General features: G+C 43.8%; 4 protein-coding genes across 4 annotated transcripts; all 4 read left to right on the top strand.

Annotated features, from left to right (window-relative positions):
* The first annotated feature begins 168 nt into the window (after positions 1-168).
* On the top strand, positions 169-3,753 carry pcdhb (protocadherin b). Its single transcript, XM_029513298.1, has 3 exons — positions 169-203; positions 1,268-3,602; positions 3,715-3,753. Exons 1-3 carry the CDS (start codon positions 169-171, stop codon positions 3,751-3,753), a joined length of 2,409 nt encoding a protein of 802 aa, XP_029369158.1.
* Positions 3,754-5,521: 1,768 nt separating this feature from the next.
* Positions 5,522-7,969, top strand: LOC115050462 (protocadherin alpha-C2-like). The gene has a single exon (XM_029513297.1). It carries the CDS (start codon positions 5,522-5,524, stop codon positions 7,967-7,969), a length of 2,448 nt encoding a protein of 815 aa, XP_029369157.1.
* A 1,910-nt stretch (positions 7,970-9,879) lies between these two features.
* Positions 9,880-12,294, top strand: LOC115050169 (protocadherin alpha-C2-like). The gene has a single exon (XM_029512938.1). It carries the CDS (start codon positions 9,892-9,894, stop codon positions 12,292-12,294), a length of 2,403 nt encoding a protein of 800 aa, XP_029368798.1. The 5' UTR covers positions 9,880-9,891.
* Positions 12,295-12,608: 314 nt separating this feature from the next.
* On the top strand, positions 12,609-18,194 carry LOC115050461 (protocadherin beta-16-like). Its single transcript, XM_029513296.1, has 3 exons — positions 12,609-15,190; positions 16,779-18,113; positions 18,189-18,194. Exons 1-3 carry the CDS (start codon positions 12,794-12,796, stop codon positions 18,192-18,194), a joined length of 3,738 nt encoding a protein of 1,245 aa, XP_029369156.1. The 5' UTR covers positions 12,609-12,793.
* Positions 18,195-18,480: the final 286 nt, after the last annotated feature.

The raw sequence follows: 18,480 nt of genomic DNA, 5'->3' as shown, positions 1-18,480 counted from the left end.
GCAGTCAGTGCATCAAGCTTCTGTTGGATTAACTCAATATGAGGAAGTTAGAATGCATTGATTGATATAATTATAATTAGGCTGAGCAGGAACGTTCATGGTTGTCCTCATTTCTACGCCTGGTGAACAGCTAATACACAGTCTGACTGTACTGTGAATAGTACAAAAATGTTTCTGTATCTTGCAGCCTATATTTGCTCCAGGTGGAATAAAAGCAGTGACCACCCAGAAGCTATTAGCCAACTTTTAATTTCTTTTGATTCCTCTGTTTCACATAAAATTGCACACACAGCTGCACAGAAAATCCCAAATGATAAAAATGCAATTAAACTGTGTAAAATAGGGACTCTTTCCATTTAAATGCTATTTTTTATTACTTGTGCTCGCTTGATGTAACAAGAGTTGTCTCCTTTGTTGTGTCTTGATTGAAAGCTTGTTGGATAGGTACTGATGGAGGTGTGAGGCAGTTTTACTTGCAGTGTTTTACTAATACTTTAGATTGTGTGTCACTGGACTGTAATGTGCATGTGATGGCAGGTTATGAGAAAGTTGCAGGGACTACATTTCTGCCTTTTACCTGTATGTGTGTGTGTGTGTGTGTGTGTGTGTGTGTGTGTGTGTGTGTGTGTGTGTGTGTGTGTGTGTGTGTGTGTGTGTTTATTCATATTTTTACCTGTTGTTTGTTCAATATGGGGAAAGGGAAAGCTATGACACCTTTCCCCCAATCTCGGCCAACATTGGGTTAGGGTGGGGTACATGATTAACAGCTTAGTTTGTCGATCAAAAAATGTTTCATAAGGATATTTGGGGGAGGGCGTAAGCACATGGTGTTTTTATTAACGAGACAAATGTGAGATTAATTTGCTGAGACTAAACATCCAAAAGGCACATTGGTGGCTCTTCTTAAATGTTACTCTGCTCTACTCTGAGAAACCACATTTGGCTCATAGCCATCAGGACTGATTCGAGAGAAGCTCTCGCGCTTCCGGCCGTTTCTGTCACATGGTGTCACTGCAGACCACCAAAGCATAATGCAACTCTCCTTCATGAAATCATGACACACCCATTAAAAAGGGGTGTAGGAGACCGCTTTCCGGGAGATACGAGCATCATTTTTTAAATTAGCGTCAGAACTGTGAGATATTTTGGCTGGTCTTTGAAATAAAGTGAAACAGCAAATGTTTTTGGTAGCTGGATTATTGTTACCTGCAGATGAAAGGATGACTCTTTGGACCACCATCTTTGTCTTGTGCGCTGCATGGCCCAGTGCTTTGTCTGTGACGCGGTACTCAATAGCCGAGGAGATGGAAATAGGTTCTGTTGTGGCGAATCTCGCAGCGGATTTGGGGCTTGAGCCTGGAAGTTTGGCACAACGAGAGGTAAAACTTGATATTTTTACAAACAGAAAATATCTAGATTTTAACAAAAAGACGGGAGAGCTGTACATTGTGGAAAAGGTGGACCGGGAATATCTTTGTCCGGCGAAACCTACATCCTGCTTCCTAAAGCTGGATTTTATCATAGAAAGTCCCTTACGTATCTTCAACATTGAACTTGGAATAACGGACATAAATGACAATGCTCCGAACTTTCGACGAGACAGAGTCGAGCTGGATGTGTCAGAATCAGCTACACCAGGAGAGAGATTCTCCCTGCCCAATGCTGTGGATCCAGACGTCGGCATAAACACAATCAAAACATACAAACTCAGCGTGAGCCAACATTTCGCCATCGAAATTCAGACGGGCAGTGATGGAACTCAATATGTTGATTTAGTTCTGACAAAGTCTTTAGACAGGGAAGAAAATGTTGTTCATAATTTAATTCTAACTGCTGTGGACGGAGGGGTCCCTGTGCGCTCCGGCACAGCCAATATCATTGTCAGAGTGCAGGATACAAACGACAATCCTCCTCGGTTTGAAGAGCAGACGTACACGATTAACATGAGAGAAAACGCCCCAATCGGAACCTTAGTACTGAAGTTGAACGCTACAGATCCTGACGAAGGTGTGAATTCAGAGATTGTGTACTCGTTCACCCTTTACACCTCCGAAAAAACACAAGATGTCTTTGCATTGAATCCTGCGTCGGGAGAGATAACTGTGAAAGGTACTATTGACTATGAAGATATGAAAATTTATGAGATGCACATTGAGGCCAGAGACAAAGGCGTCCATCCTTTATTAGGACAGTGTCGAGTAATAGTCCAAGTGACTGATATGAATGACAATTACCCAGACATCGTAATACAGTCGGTCAAAAACACGGTGGATGAGAATATCCCAGTGGGCACTGTCATAGCTGTGGTCGGCATAAGTGACAGAGACACTGGCGATAATGGAAAAGTGAGTTTATCAATACACCAGCCAATGCCATTTATTCTGAACAAGTCATCAGAAAGACCCATGCATTATAAGCTTATAGTGTCTGAGCCGTTGGATCGTGAAAAGGTGCCAGAATATGATATAATGCTGATAGTGACAGATGCTGGAACTCCTCAATTATCTGATAATATAACAATAACTGTAAATCTGATGGATGTCAATGACAATGCGCCACAGTTCCCTCAGTCCTTTTATACCATACGTGTAATGGAGAATAACGCGCCTGGGGCCTTGCTCAGCTCGCTCACTGCCTTTGACCCTGACCTCCATGAGAACCAGTATCTAGTTTATTTCATCCTAGAGAAGGAGATAGCCAACACCTCCATGTCCATGCTGTTCTCCATCAATCCGGAGAACGGTAATCTTTACGCTCTAAAAACTTTTGACTACGAGATCGAGAAGGAGTTTCTCTTCCACATCGAGGCCAGAGACTCTGGCTCTCCTCCGCTCAGCAGTAACGTGACCGTCCACATCATCATTGTGGACCAGAACGACAACGCTCCCGTCATCGTGTCTCCGTGGCGAGCACACGGCTCAGTGGTGGAGGAAAAGATCCCCAGGTCCACAGATAAAGGCTCTCTGGTTGCCAAGGTGATAGCCTTGGACACAGACTCGGTGCACAACTCTCGGATTACCTACCAGTTTCTGCAGGTGACTGACGCCACCTTGTTCAGTCTGGACCAATACAACGGAGAGATCCGGACTATGAGGATGTTCAGTTACAGAGATCCACGTCATCAGAGACTGGTCGTTGTTGCCAAGGACAACGGAGAGCCTGCTCTCTCTGCTACAGTCACCATCAAGCTGTCCACAGTGGAGACTGCTGTTAAGGCCTACTCTGACATGACTGAGGTGCCTCTAGAGTATGACATCTTCTCAGACCTCAACCTGTACTTGGTGATCGGTCTGGGCTCTGTGTCCTTTCTCCTGCTCATCACCATATTGGTCACCATCGTGCTCAAGTGTCAGAAGGTCAAACCCAGCAAAGCAGCTCCTCCCTGCAGGAACAGTGTGATCAGTGAGAGGAACTCCACCATCGCAGACTCCACTCTGGTGTCCAACGATGCCTACTGGTACAGTCTGTTTCTAGCAGAGACCAGGAAAGGAAAGCTGGTGGTCAGACAGCCTGTGCCAAAGGGCTCCAGATACATCGTGTCCAGTATACCGAGAGGCACAGGCCTGACAGACACTAGTGACTCAGCAGCTTCTACTCTGCAGGTAGGAATCTCACGTAAACTATTTATTTCACACTCATGAATATTTAATCACGTTGTTTTGCATCATGCTTTTAGGGTTACAAATAATTTTTAGTTTGTGACCTGACCAACAGATAGAAAGGTGGCACTCAACCATCACCTCAGTCCACTGACGACTAGTTCTAAAAAAGGTACAAGTGAACAAAGATCAGTAAAGAAAATGATCAGAGGTGTGGCTTCCATTTCAATTACACAAAATTTATTAGACACCTAAAATTCAATTTACATTTTATTAGCAATAAGGAGAGGGAAAATCTACAAAGGACTCAATAGTAGATACTAAAATGAAAAGTGCAGCGGTACTACAGCTAATAGTGGTTTTGCACATATTGGAAGGGGATGGGAGTTGGGCCTCAACCGGTTAAAGTAACTGGGGAAAAAAGAAAGAATGAATAAAAAGACCGTCCACAGGGCACACTCTTCTACCAAGTAGTCCGTTAACCTAAGTATGTCCACCAAATCCCCACAGCTACACATTTACCACCAACACACAAAATATAATGTTACATGTAGGTGCACCACAAACTCAGTGGTCAGCGTCCCTGGACAGCCCAGTTTATGGAAACTGTTCTTAAGAGCATACATGGACACAAAATTAAAAACGCAACAGCAAAGTAACAATCGAAGGTTTCTAGGACTAAACCCAAAAGCGATAAACCAAGTTAGGAATAGAGGCGAACTGACAGAACAGGCAAACCACATTTCGAAAAAAGAACAACAATGAAAAGGCAAAGCAGTTAAAATAACACCAGCAGTGCTCTTTACCGGAGCAGACACTGTCTCGCACACAGCTCAGTCGTTTTGCCTCTCAGGACAACTGGACCACATAAATAAATGTCCGCCTGTGTAGCATGACTGAGTCTGCGTTAGAAGCAGGGCTGCAGGATCGGCTACACCGGAGGGACAGTCTGTACACACAGCCAATACGGGCTCACCAGTCTGGGGCGGACTGCGTTCAATACGCATACCGGTAAGATGACAGCTGAATACGGGTGGGTAAACTAAAGCCGAAAAACAGGACTCCCGGTACGGTACATACCTCAGACAGGACAGAATGACATTTCAGCGATTGCGACTCATCCTTCGTGTTTTCACGGTTTGTCTTCGCGGGGGGAATTTAAATGAGTGAAGCCGGGTAATCAATAACCCGGAAGTGATCCCCATATATGAGAGGTGACCTCACTGAGCAAAAGCGTAATGCCAAAAAGAAGTGACCAGCCAAGAGAAAGTGGCATCGCAGCTGCCGAGCAGGTCAGAGAAGACGGAAGCAGAAGATAGACAGACAGATAAACTGACAGATAGATAAATAGACAGATGGAGAAATAGCCAGCCAGCCAGCCAGCCAGCCAGCCAGCCAGCCAGCCAGCCAGCCAGACAGATAGACAGACAGACAAATAGATAGATAATTAGACAGACAGGCAGAGAGAGAGATGGATAGACAGACAGACAGATAGACAGAGCTAGCCCTTCTACAAGTTGGTCTAAAAGAATACTAATGTCTCGAACCACCACTTCCTACTTAACATTGTTAATATTTACTCATTTTGAACTCACTCTTAAAGCAGCGAATTAAATTTCACTCTACTTCAAATAAAAGGTATTTAAGCAATCTTGGGAAAATCTGATGGGTGGCGTTGTTTTCCAGTAAAATATCAGGCCATGAACGTCATGTGTGAGTCCTTGAAGGACGCAGACAGTCAAGTGGTCAACGCCGTGGTGCTGAAACGCCGCTCTGAAAACGGGCTCTTCGAATTTTTCGCGGAAATATACTTTATATTATGTTTTGCACTTGTGTTTGGGATCAGGACATTTACAACACAATGTAAAATCTCTGGAAACCTACACTTCAAAGAGTGAATTACAGGCAGCTCGCACAAGACAATGCGGTCCTTTGTAACAATGGAGAATTTCAAAAGGTACGTGCTCCTCATTGCTCCTATTCTGTTTTCTTTCCTAAATGAAGCATCGAGCTCAGTGACTCATTATTCAATACCAGAAGAAATGAAAGGAGGATCAGTGGTAGCAAATCTTGCCACTGATCTTGGCCTGGATGTTAAAACACTGAATCAGAGGAAGATGCGTCTTGACATCATTGCAAATAAAAAATATCTGGATGTGAACAAAGACAATGGTGAGCTGTACATTGTGGAGAAGATCGACAGGGAATACATTTGTCTAGCAAAGCCGTCTTGTTATCTCAAACTGGAGGTCATACTCGAAAACCCGTTACGGATATTCAACATAGAAGTAGAAATTCTGGATATGAACGACAACGCCCCGCAGTTCCGTAGAGACGCCATACATTTAGACATCTCTGAAGCGACACCAAAAGGAGAGAGATTCTCTCTCAGTAACGCAGTTGATCCTGATGTTGGCAGTAATTCAGTGAAAACGTACCAACTGAGTGAAAGTGAATATTTTAATATTGAAGTCCAGACAGGAAGAGACGGATCTAAGTTTGCTGATTTGATCTTAACAAAGACTTTAGACCGGGAGCAGCAGGCTGTTCATAATTTAATACTCACAGCTGTAGATGGAGGCACACCTGCTCGATCTGGTACTGCAAGTGTCATTGTTCATGTATTGGACACCAATGATAACACTCCTACATTTGAGAAAAAGATTTATAATATCAATTTACTGGAAAATTCTCCCATTGGAAGTCTTGTTATTCATCTTAATGTAACAGATTTGGATGAGGGCTCAAACTCCGATATAACATACTCATATAGTTTATACACATCAGAGAAAACACAAGAAACCTTCAATCTAAATCCTTCTACTGGTGAAATTACTGTCAGGGGAATGTTAAACTATGAGGATTTCAGGATTTATGACATGGAAGTTATAGCAACAGACCATGGAGCCAATAGTTTGTCAGGACAGTGTACCATAAAGATTCTGGTTGAGGACATGAATGATAACCACCCAGAAATATCTATTAAGTCATTCCAGAGTCCAGTCAATGAAAACATCAAGTTAGACACAGTGATAGCTGTAGTTAGTGTCAGTGATAAAGACTCAGGAGACAATGGAGTGGTCGACCTTCATATTCCAGATAATATGCCTTTCAAACTGAGAGAGTCGTCCGATAACTATTATGAATTAGTGGTGTCAGAGGCGTTAGACCGCGAGAAGGTACCAGAATATGACATCACTTTCACTGTTACAGACAGAGGAGCTCCTCCTTTATCTGACAATGAAACTATGACGTTAGAGCTGCTGGATGTCAATGACAATGTTCCACAGTTCCCTCAGTCCTTTTATACCATACGTGTAATGGAGAATAACGCGCCTGGGGCCTTGCTCAGCTCGCTCACCGCCTTTGACCCTGACCTCCATGAGAACCAGTATCTAGTTTATTTCATCCTAGAGAAGGAGATAGCCAACACCTCCATGTCCATGCTGTTCTCCATCAATCCGGAGAACGGTAATCTTTACGCTCTAAAAACTTTTGACTACGAGATCGAGAAGGAGTTTCTCTTCCACATCGAGGCCAGAGACTCTGGCTCTCCTCCGCTCAGCAGTATCGTGACCGTCCACATCATCATTGTGGACCAGAACGACAACGCTCCCGTCATCGTGTCTCCGTGGCGAGCACACGGCTCAGTGGTGGAGGAAAAGATCCCCAGGTCCACAGATAAAGGCTCTCTGGTTGCCAAGGTGATAGCCTTGGACACAGACTCGGTGCACAACTCTCGGATTACCTACCAGTTTCTGCAGGTGACTGACGCCACCTTGTTCAGTCTGGACCAATACAACGGAGAGATCCGGACTATGAGGATGTTCAGTTACAGAGATCCACGTCATCAGAGACTGGTCGTTGTTGCCAAGGACAACGGAGAGCCTGCTCTCTCTGCTACAGTCACCATCAAGCTGTCCACAGTGGAGACTGCTGTTAAGGCCTACTCTGACATGACTGAGGTGCCTCTAGAGTATGACATCTTCTCAGACCTCAACCTGTACTTGGTGATCGGTCTGGGCTCTGTGTCCTTTCTCCTGCTCATCACCATATTGGTCACCATTGTGCTCAAGTGTCAGAAGGCCAAACCCAGCAAAGCAGCTCCTCCCTGCAGGAACAGTGTGATCAGTGAGAGGAACTCCACCATCGCAGACTCCACTCTGGTGTCCAACGATGCCTACTGGTACAGTCTGTTTCTAGCAGAGACCAGGAAAGGAAAGCTGGTGGTCAGACAGCCTGTGCCAAAGGGCTCCAGATACATCGTGTCCAGTATACCGAGAGGCACAGGCCTGACAGACACTAGTGACTCAGCAGCTTCTACTCTGCAGGTAGGAATCTCACGTAAACAATTTATTTCACACTCATGAATATTTAATCACGTTGTTTTGCATCATGCTTTTAGGGTTACAAATAATTTTTAGTTTGTGACCTGACCAACAGATAGAAAGGTGGCACTCAACCATCACCTCAGTCCACTGACGACTAGTTCTAAAAAAGGTACAAGTGAACAAAGATCAGTAAAGAAAATGATCAGAGGCGTGGCTTCCATTTCAACTACACAAAATTTATTAGACACCTAAAATTCAATTTACATTTTATTAGCAATAAGGAGAGGGAAAATCTACAAAGGACTCAATAGTAGATACTAAAGGGAAAAGTGCAGCGGTACTACAGCTAATAGTGGTTTTGCACATATTGGAAGGGGATGGGAGTTGGGCCTCAACCGGTTAAAGTAACTGGGGAAAAAAGAAAGAATGAATAAAAAGACCGTCCACAGGGCACACTCTTCTACCAAGTAGTCCGTTAACCTAAGTATGTCCACCAAATCCCCACAGCTACACATTTACCACCAACACACAAAATATAATGTTACATGTAGGTGCACCACAAACTCAGTGGTCAGCGTCCCTGGACAGCCCAGTTTATGGAAACTGTTCTTAAGAGCATACATGGACACAAAATTAAAAACGCAACAGCAAAGTAACAATCGAAGGTTTCTAGGACTAAACCCAAAAACGATAAACCAAGTTAGGAATAGAGGCGAACTGACAGAACAGGCAAACCACATTTCGAAAAAAGAACAACAATGAAAAGGCAAAGCAGTTAAAATAACACCAGCAGTGCTCTTTACCGGAGCAGACACTGTCTCGCACACAGCTCAGTCGTTTTGCCTCTCAGGACAACTGGACCACATAAATAAATGTCCGCCTGTGTAGCATGACTGAGTCTGCGTTAGAAGCAGGGCTGCAGGATCGGCTACACCGGAGGGACAGTCTGTACACACAGCCAATACGGGCTCACCAGTCTGGGGCGGACTGCGTTCAATACGCATACCGGTAAGATGACAGCTGAATACGGGTGGGTAAACTAAAGCCGAAAAACAGGACTCCCGGTACGGTACATACCTCAGACAGGACAGAATGACATTTCAGCGATTGCGACTCATCCTTCGTGTTTTCACGGTTTGTCTTCGCGGGGGGAATTTAAATGAGTGAAGCCGGGTAATCAATAACCCGGAAGTGATCCCCATATATGAGAGGTGACCTCACTGAGCAAAAGCGTAACGCCAAAAAGAAGTGACCAGCCAAGAGAAAGTGGCATCGCAGCTGCCGAGCAGGTCAGAGAAGACGGAAGCAGAAGATAGACAGACAGATAAACTGACAGATAGATAAATAGACAGATGGAGAAATAGCCGGCCAGCCAGCCAGACAGACACACAGACAGATAGATAAATAGACAGATGGCTAAATAGCCAGCCAGCCAGCCAGCCAGACAGATGGACAGACAGACAGACAAATAGATAGATAATTAGACAGACAGGCAGAGAGAGAGATGGATAGATAGACAGAGCTAGCCCTTCTACAAGTTGGTCTAAAAGAATACTAATGTCTCGAACCACCACTTCCTACTTAACATTGTTAATCTTTACTCATTTTAAATTCACTCTTAAAGCAGCGAATTAAATTTCACTCTACTTCAAATAAAAGGTATTTAAGCAATCTTGGGAAAATCTGATGGGTGGCGTTGTTTTCCAGTAAAATATCAGGCCATGAACGTCATGTGTGAGTCCTTGAAGGACGCAGACAGTCAAGTGGTCAACGCCGTGGTGCTGAAACGCCGCTCTGAAAACGGGCTCTTCGATTTTTTCGCGGAAATATACTTTATATTATGTTTTGCACTTGTGTTTGGGATCAGGACATTTACAACACAATGTAAAATCTCTGGAAACCTACACTTCAAAGAGTGAATTGCAGGCAGCTCGCACAAGACAATACGGTCCTTTGTAACAATGGAGAATTTCAAAAGGTACGTGCTCCTCATTGCTCCTATTCTGTTTTCTTTCCTAAATGAAGCATCGAGCTCAGTGACTCATTATTCAATACCAGAAGAAATGAAAGGAGGATCAGTGGTAGCAAATCTTGCCACTGATCTTGGCCTGGATGTTAAAACACTGAATCCGAGGAAGATGCGTCTTGACATCATTGCAAATAAAAAATATCTGGATGTGAACAAAGACAATGGTGAGCTGTACATTGTGGAGAAGATCGACAGGGAATACATTTGTCTAGCAAAGCCGTCTTGTTATCTCAAACTGGAGGTTATACTAGAATATCCGGTGCGAATTTTTAACATAGAAGTAGAAATTCTGGATATGAACGACAACGCCCCGCAGTTCCGTAGAGACATTATATATTTAGACATCTCTGAAGCGACACCAAAAGGAGAGAGATTCTCTCTCAGTAACGCAGTTGATCCTGATGTTGGCAGTAATTCAGTGAAAACGTACCAACTGAGTGAAAGTGAATATTTTAATATTGAAGTCCAGACAGGAAGAGACGGATCTAAGTTTGCTGAATTGATCTTAACAAAGACTTTAGACCGGGAGCAGCAGGCTGTTCATAATTTAATACTCACAGCTGTAGATGGAGGCACACCTGCTCGATCTGGTACTGCAAGTGTCATTGTTCGTGTTATGGACACAAATGATAACACTCCTACATTTGAGAAAAAGATTTACAATATTAAAATACTGGAAAATTCTCCCATTGGAAGTCTTGTTATTCATCTTAATGCAACAGATTTGGATGAGGGCTCAAACTCCGATATAACATACTCATATAGTTTATACACATCAGAGAAAACACAAGAAACCTTCAATCTAAATCCTTCTACTGGTGAAATTACTGTCAGGGGAATGTTAAACTATGAGGATTTCAGGATTTATGACATGGAAGTTATAGCAACAGACCATGGAGCCAATAGTTTGTCAGGACAGTGTACCATAAAGATTCTGGTTGAGGACATGAATGATAACCACCCAGAAATATCTATTAAGTCATTCCAGAGTCCAGTCAATGAAAACATCAAGTTAGACACAGTGATAGCTGTAGTTAGTGTCAGTGATAAAGACTCAGGAGACAATGGAGTGGTCGACCTTCATATTCCAGATAATATGCCTTTCAAACTGAGAGAGTCGTCCGATAACTATTATGAATTAGTGGTGTCAGAGGCGTTAGACCGCGAGAAGGTACCAGAATATGACGTCACTTTCACTGTTACAGACAGAGGAGCTCCTCCTTTATCTGACAATGAAACTATGACGTTAGAGCTGCTGGATGTTAATGACAATGTTCCACAGTTCCCTCAGTCCTTTTATACCATACGTGTAATGGAGAATAACGCGCCTGGGGCCTTGCTCAGTTCGCTCACCGCCTTTGACCCTGACCTCCATGAGAACCAGTATCTAGTTTATTTCATCCTAGAGAAGGAGATAGCCAACACCTCCATGTCCATGCTGTTCTCCATCAATCCGGAGAACGGTAATCTTTACGCTCTAAAAACTTTTGACTACGAGATCGAGAAGGAGTTTCTCTTCCACATCGAGGCCAGAGACTCTGGCTCTCCTCCGCTCAGCAGTAACGTGACCGTCCACATCATCATTGTGGACCAGAACGACAACGCTCCCGTCATCGTGTCTCCGTGGCGAGCACACGGCTCAGTGGTGGAGGAAAAGATCCCCAGGTCCACAGATAAAGGCTCTCTGGTTGCCAAGGTGATAGCCTTGGACACAGACTCGGTGCACAACTCTCGGATTACCTACCAGTTTCTGCAGGTGACTGACGCCACCTTGTTCAGTCTGGACCAATACAACGGAGAGATCCGGACTATGAGGATGTTCAGTTACAGAGATCCACGTCATCAGAGACTGGTCGTTGTTGCCAAGGACAACGGAGAGCCTGCTCTCTCTGCTACAGTCACCATCAAGCTGTCCACAGTGGAGACTGCTGTTAAGGCCTACTCTGACATGACTGAGGTGCCTCTAGAGTATGACATCTTCTCAGACCTCAACCTGTACTTGGTGATCGGTCTGGGCTCTGTGTCCTTTCTCCTGCTCATCACCATATTGGTCACCATCGTGCTCAAGTGTCAGAAGGCCAAACCCAGCAAAGCAGCTCCTCCCTGCAGGAACAGTGTGATCAGTGAGAGGAACTCCACCATCGCAGACTCCACTCTGGTGTCCAACGATGCCTACTGGTACAGTCTGTTTCTAGCAGAGACCAGGAAAGGAAAGCTGGTGGTCAGACAGCCTGTGCCAAAGGGCTCCAGATACATCGTGTCCAGTATACCGAGAGGCACAGGCCTGACAGACACTAGTGACTCAGCAGCTTCTACTCTGCAGGTAGGAAACTAAACATTTTTTGTACATTTATGTTTGACAAATTGAAGCCACTTCTCGTCTTACACATATAACGTGTAACTGTTAAATGAGAAGAGTTCTAATTATTACGATTGCAAATTCTGTCTTGAATCAAAAATCTTTTTAACAAAATAAAGTAAAAACGCGCGTTGATCACAAAAGTTAATTTCATCAACCAATGTTAAACAAAACTAAAAGAATTATATAACACAAGAGGTGTCGCTGTTTGAGAGTGAAATATCCGCCCATGAACGCCATAACTGTGCGTCTTTGACATCTCGGCAGAATGTGAATAACGCTGACAGACCTGAGCTGCTGAAACTCCGCTCCCACAACGAGCTCGTCCGTTTTGTGCTGAAATATCTCCGGGATTGATTTTTTTTCCATATGATCGGGATCGGGGGCATTACAACGAAATCGCATTTGCTTTCCCTGGAATCCTAAACAGATATTTACCGTCAGGACCCACGAAACAATACGGTCCTTTGTAACAATGGAGAATTTAATAAGGTACGTGCTCCTCATTGCTCCTATTCTGTTTTCTTTCCTAAATGATGCATGGAGCTCAGTGACTCATTATTCAATACCAGAGGAAATGAAAGAAGGATCGATTGTGGCTAACATCGCTGCTGATCTTGGCCTGGACGTGACTACACTGAATCAGAGGAAGATGCGTCTTGACATTATTTCGAATAAGAAATATCTGGATGTGAACAAAGAAACCGGTGAATTGTATGTTGTTGAAAAGATTGACAGAGAATATATTTGCAATTTCAAATCATCCGCTTCTTGTTATCTTAAACTAGAAGTAATTTTAGAAAACCCGTTACGGATATTCAACATAGAAGTAGAAATTCTGGATATGAACGACAACGCCCCGCAGTTCCGTAGAGACGCCATACATTTAGACATCTCTGAAGCGACACCAATAGGAGAGAGATTCTCTCTCAGTAACGCAGTCGATCCTGATGTTGGCAGTAATTCAGTGAAAACGTACCAACTGAGTGAAAGTGAATATTTTAATATTGAAGTCCAGACAGGAAGAGACGGATCTAAGTTTGCAGATTTGATCTTAACAAAGACTTTAGACCGGGAGCAGCAGGCTGTTCATAATTTAATACTCACAGCTGTAGATGGAGGCACACCTGCTCGATCTGGTACTGCAAGTGTCATTGTTCATGTTATGGACACAAATGATAACGCTCCTACATTTGAGAAAAAGATTTATAATATCAATTTACTGGAAAATTCTCCCATTGGAAGTCTTGTTATTCATCTTAATGCAACAGATTTGGATGAGGGCTCAAACTCCGATATAACATACTCATATAGTTTATACACATCAGAGAAAACACAAGAGACCTTCAATCTAAATCCTTCTACTGGTGAAATTACTGTCAGGGGAATGTTAAACTATGAGGATTTCAGGATTTATGACATGGAAGTTATAGCAACAGACCATGGAGCCAATAGTTTGTCAGGACAGTGTACCATAAAGATTCTGGTTGAGGACATGAATGATAACCACCCAGAAATATCTATTAAGTCATTCCAGAGTCCAGTCAATGAAAACATCAAGTTAGACACAGTGATAGCTGTAGTTAGTGTCAGTGATAAAGACTCAGGAGACAATGGAGTGGTCGACCTTCATATTCCAGATAATATGCCTTTCAAACTGAGAGAGTCGTCCGATAACTATTATGAATTAGTGGTGTCAGAGGCGTTAGACCGCGAGAAGGTACCAGAATATGACATCACTTTCACTGTTACAGACAGAGGAGCTCCTCCTTTATCTGACAATGAAACTATGACGTTAGAGCTGCTGGATGTTAATGACAATGTTCCACAGTTCCCTCAGTCCTTTTATACCATACGTGTAATGGAGAATAACGCGCCTGGGGCCTTGCTCAGCTCGCTCACTGCCTTTGACCCTGACCTCCATGAGAACCAGTATCTAGTTTATTTCATCCTAGAGAAGGAGATAGCCAACACCTCCATGTCCATGCTGTTCTCCATCAATCCAGAGAACGGTAATCTTTACGCTCTAAAAACTTTTGACTACGAGATCGAGAAGGAGTTTCTCTTCCACATCGAGGCCAGAGACTCTGGCTCTCCTCCGCTCAGCAGTAACGTGACCGTCCACATCATCATTGTGGACCAGAACGACAACGCTCCCGTCATCGTGTCTCCGTGGCGAGCACACGGCTCAGTGGTGGAGGAAAAGATCCCCAGGTCCACAGATAAAGGCTCTCTGGTTGCCAAGGTGATAGCCTTGGACACAGACTCGGTGCACAACTCTCGGATTACCTACCAGTTTCTGCAGGTGACTGACGCCACCTTGTTCAGTCTGGACCAATACAACGGAGAGATCCGGACTATGAGGATGTTCAGTTACAGAGATCCACGTCATCAGAGACTGGTCGTTGTTGCCAAGGACAACGGAGAGCCTGCTCTCTCTGCTACAGTCACCATCAAGCTGTCCACAGTGGAGACTGCTGTTAAGGCCTACTCTGACATGACTGAGGTGCCTCTAGAGTATGACATCTTCTCAGACCTCAACCTGTACTTGGTGATCGGTCTGGGCTCTGTGTCCTTTCTCCTGCTCATCACCATATTGGTCACCATCGTGCTCAAGTGTCAGAAGGCCAAACCCAGCAAAGCAGCTCCTCCCTGCAGGAACAGTGTGATCAGTGAGAGGAACTCCACCATCGCAGACTCCACTCTGGTGTCCAACGATGCCTACTGGTACAGTCTGTTTCTAGCAGAGACCAGGAAAGGAAAGCTGGTGGTCAGACAGCCTGTGCCAAAGGGCTCCAGATACATCGTGTCCAGTATACCGAGAGGCACAGGCCTGACAGACACTAGTGACTCAGCAGCTTCTACTCTGCAGGTAGGAATCAAATATACACATTTGTTGTTATATCTATGTTTCATCAATATTAAGTCATCTTATCTTTGGCCTCAGGTTTAGAGATTGGAAATCCCATATTTCAAAACTTTTAAGATTACTAAGGGTGACATGAGACTAATTTCTTCAGAATAATAATGAATTCAACTTAAATTTATGTGAAAAAGAATAAATTTTCATCGCATGATATAAAAACAACCCCTTAAAGAATACTTTAACTCAAGAGGTGTCGCTGTTTGAGAATAAAACACCTGCTCATGAACGCCATAACTGCGCGTCACTGATATCTCAGCAGATCGTGAATAAAGCTGACAGCTCCGCGGTGCTGAAACTCCTCACAGACTACACGATCCTCCTTTTAACTGCTGTTTTTTTTCTCGGGATTGAATAGATGGCAATACGATTTGGGTCATCGTTAACATAAGTAATTTACATAGGCTTTTCCGGGCAACCTACATTTTTAAGGAAGCTCTCTTGTAAAAAGCAAACAATGCGATCATTTGTCACAATGGAGTCTCGCAAAAGGTACGTGCTGCTCGTTGTTTCTATTCTTTTTTCTACTCTTCACGAAGCATCGAGCTCAGTGACTCATTATTCAATACCAGAGGAAATGAAAGAAGGATCAGTTGTCGCAAATCTTGCTGCTGATCTAAGCCTGGATATTACAGCGCTGAATCAGAGGAAAATGCGTCTCGACATTATCGCTAATAAGAAATATCTGGATGTGAACAAAGAGACCGGGGAACTGTACATTGTTGAGAAGATCGACAGGGAATATCTCTGCCCTACAAAGTCATCAGCTTCATGCTATCTTAAACTAGAAGTAATTTTAGAAAACCCAGATCGTATTTTTAACATAGAAGTAGAAATTCTGGATATGAACGACAACGCCCCGCAGTTCCGTAGAGACGCCATACATTTAGACATCTCTGAAGCGACACCAAAAGGAGAGAGATTCGCTCTCAGTAACGCAGTTGATCCTGATGTTGGCAGTAATTCAGTGAAAACATACCAACTGAGTGAAAGTGAATATTTTAATATTGAAGTCCAGACAGGAAGAGACGGATCTAAGTTTGCTGAATTGATCTTAACAAAGACTTTAGACCGGGAGCAGCAGGCTGTTCATAATTTAATACTCACAGCTGTAGATGGAGGCACACCTGCTCGATCTGGTACTGCGAGTGTCATTGTTCGTGTTATGGACACAAATGATAACGCTCCTACATTTGAGAAAAAGATTTACAATATTAAAATACTGGAAAATTCTCCCATTGGAAGTCTTGTTATTCATCTTAATGCAACAGATTTGGATGAGGGCTCAAACTCCGATATAACATACTCATATAGTTTATACACATCAGAGAAAACACAAGAAACCTTCAATCTAAATCCTTCTACTGGTGAAATTACTGTCAGGGGAATGTTAAACTATGAGGATTTCAGGATTTATGACATGGAAGTTATAGCAACAGACCATGGAGCCAATAGTTTGTCAGGACAGTGTACCATAAAGATTCTGGTTGAGGACATGAATGATAACCACCCAGAAATATCTATTAAGTCATTCCAGAGTCCAGTTAATGAAAACATCAAGTTAGACACAGTGATAGCTGTAGTTAGTGTCAGTGATAAAGACTCAGGAGACAATGGAGTGGTCGACCTTCATATTCCAGATAATATGCCTTTCAAACTGAGAGAGTCGTCCGATAACTATTATGAATTAGTGGTGTCAGAGGCATTAGACCGCGAGAAGGTACCAGAATATGACATCACTTTCACTGTTACAGACAGAGGAGCTCCTCCTTTATCTGACAATGAAACTATGACGTTAGAGCTGCTGGATGTTAATGACAATGTTCCACAGTTCCCTCAGTCTTTTTATACCATACGTGTAATGGAGAATAACGCGCCTGGGGCCTTGCTCAGCTCGCTCACTGCCTTTGACCCTGACCTCCATGAGAACCAGTATCTAGTTTATTTCATCCTAGAGAAGGAGATAGCCAACACCTCCATGTCCATGCTGTTCTCCATCAATCCGGAGAACGGTAATCTTTACGCTCTAAAAACTTTTGACTACGAGATCGAGAAGGAGTTTCTCTTCCACATCGAGGCCAGAGACTCTGGCTCTCCTCCGCTTAGCAGTAACGTGACCGTCCACATCATCATTGTGGACCAGAACGACAACGCTCCCGTCATCGTGTCTCCGTGGCGAGCACACGGCTCAGTGGTGGAGGAAAAGATCCCCAGGTCCACAGATAAAGGCTCTCTGGTTGCCAAGGTGATAGCCTTGGACACAGACTCGGTGCACAACTCTCGGATTACCTACCAGTTTCTGCAGGTGACTGACGCCACCTTGTTCAGTCTGGACCAATACAACGGAGAAATCCGGACTATGAGGATGTTCAGTTACAGAGATCCACGTCATCAGAGACTGGTCGTTGTTGCCAAGGACAACGGAGAGCCTGCTCTCTCTGCTACAGTCACCATCAAGCTGTCCACAGTGGAGACTGCTGTTAAGGCCTACTCTGACATGACTGAGGTGCCTCTAGAGTATGACATCTTCTCAGACCTCAACCTGTACTTGGTGATCGGTCTGGGCTCTGTGTCCTTTCTCCTGCTCATCACCATATTGGTCACCATCGTGCTCAAGTGTCAGAAGGTCAAACCCAGCAAAGCAGCTCCTCCCTGCAGGAACAGTGTGATCAGTGAGAGGAACTCCACCATCGCAGACTCCACTCTGGTGTCCAACGATGCCTACTGGTACAGTCTGTTTCTAGCAGAGACCAGGAAAGGAAAGCTGGTGGTCAGACAGCCTGTGCCAAAGGGCTCCAGATACATCGTGTCCAGTATACCGAGAGGCACAGGCCTGACAGACACTAGTGACTCAGCAGCGTCTACTCTGCAGGTAGGAATCAAATATACACATTTGTTGTTATATTTATGTTTCATCAATATTAAGTCATCTTATCTTTGGCCTCAGGTTTAGAGATTGGAAATCCCGAAATTTCAAACTTTTAAGATGGCAAAGGGTGACATGAGACTAATATCTTCAGAATAATAATGAATTCAAACATAAACTAAGATGAAAAAGAATACATTTTCATCCCATGATATAAAAACAACCCCTCAAAGAATACTTTAACTCAAGAGGTGTCGCTGTTTGAGAATAAAACACCTGCTCATGAACGCCATAACTGCGCGTCACTGATATCTCAGCAGATCGTGAATAAAGCTGACAGCTCCGCGGTGCTGAAACTCCTCACAGACTACAC

This window comes from Echeneis naucrates, chromosome 10 (assembly GCF_900963305.1).
Source record: "Echeneis naucrates chromosome 10, fEcheNa1.1, whole genome shotgun sequence".
Taxonomy (NCBI): Eukaryota; Metazoa; Chordata; class Actinopteri; order Carangiformes; family Echeneidae; genus Echeneis; species Echeneis naucrates.
Note: the sequence above shows the minus strand (reverse complement) of the source record. Positions and strands in the feature narration are given on the sequence as shown.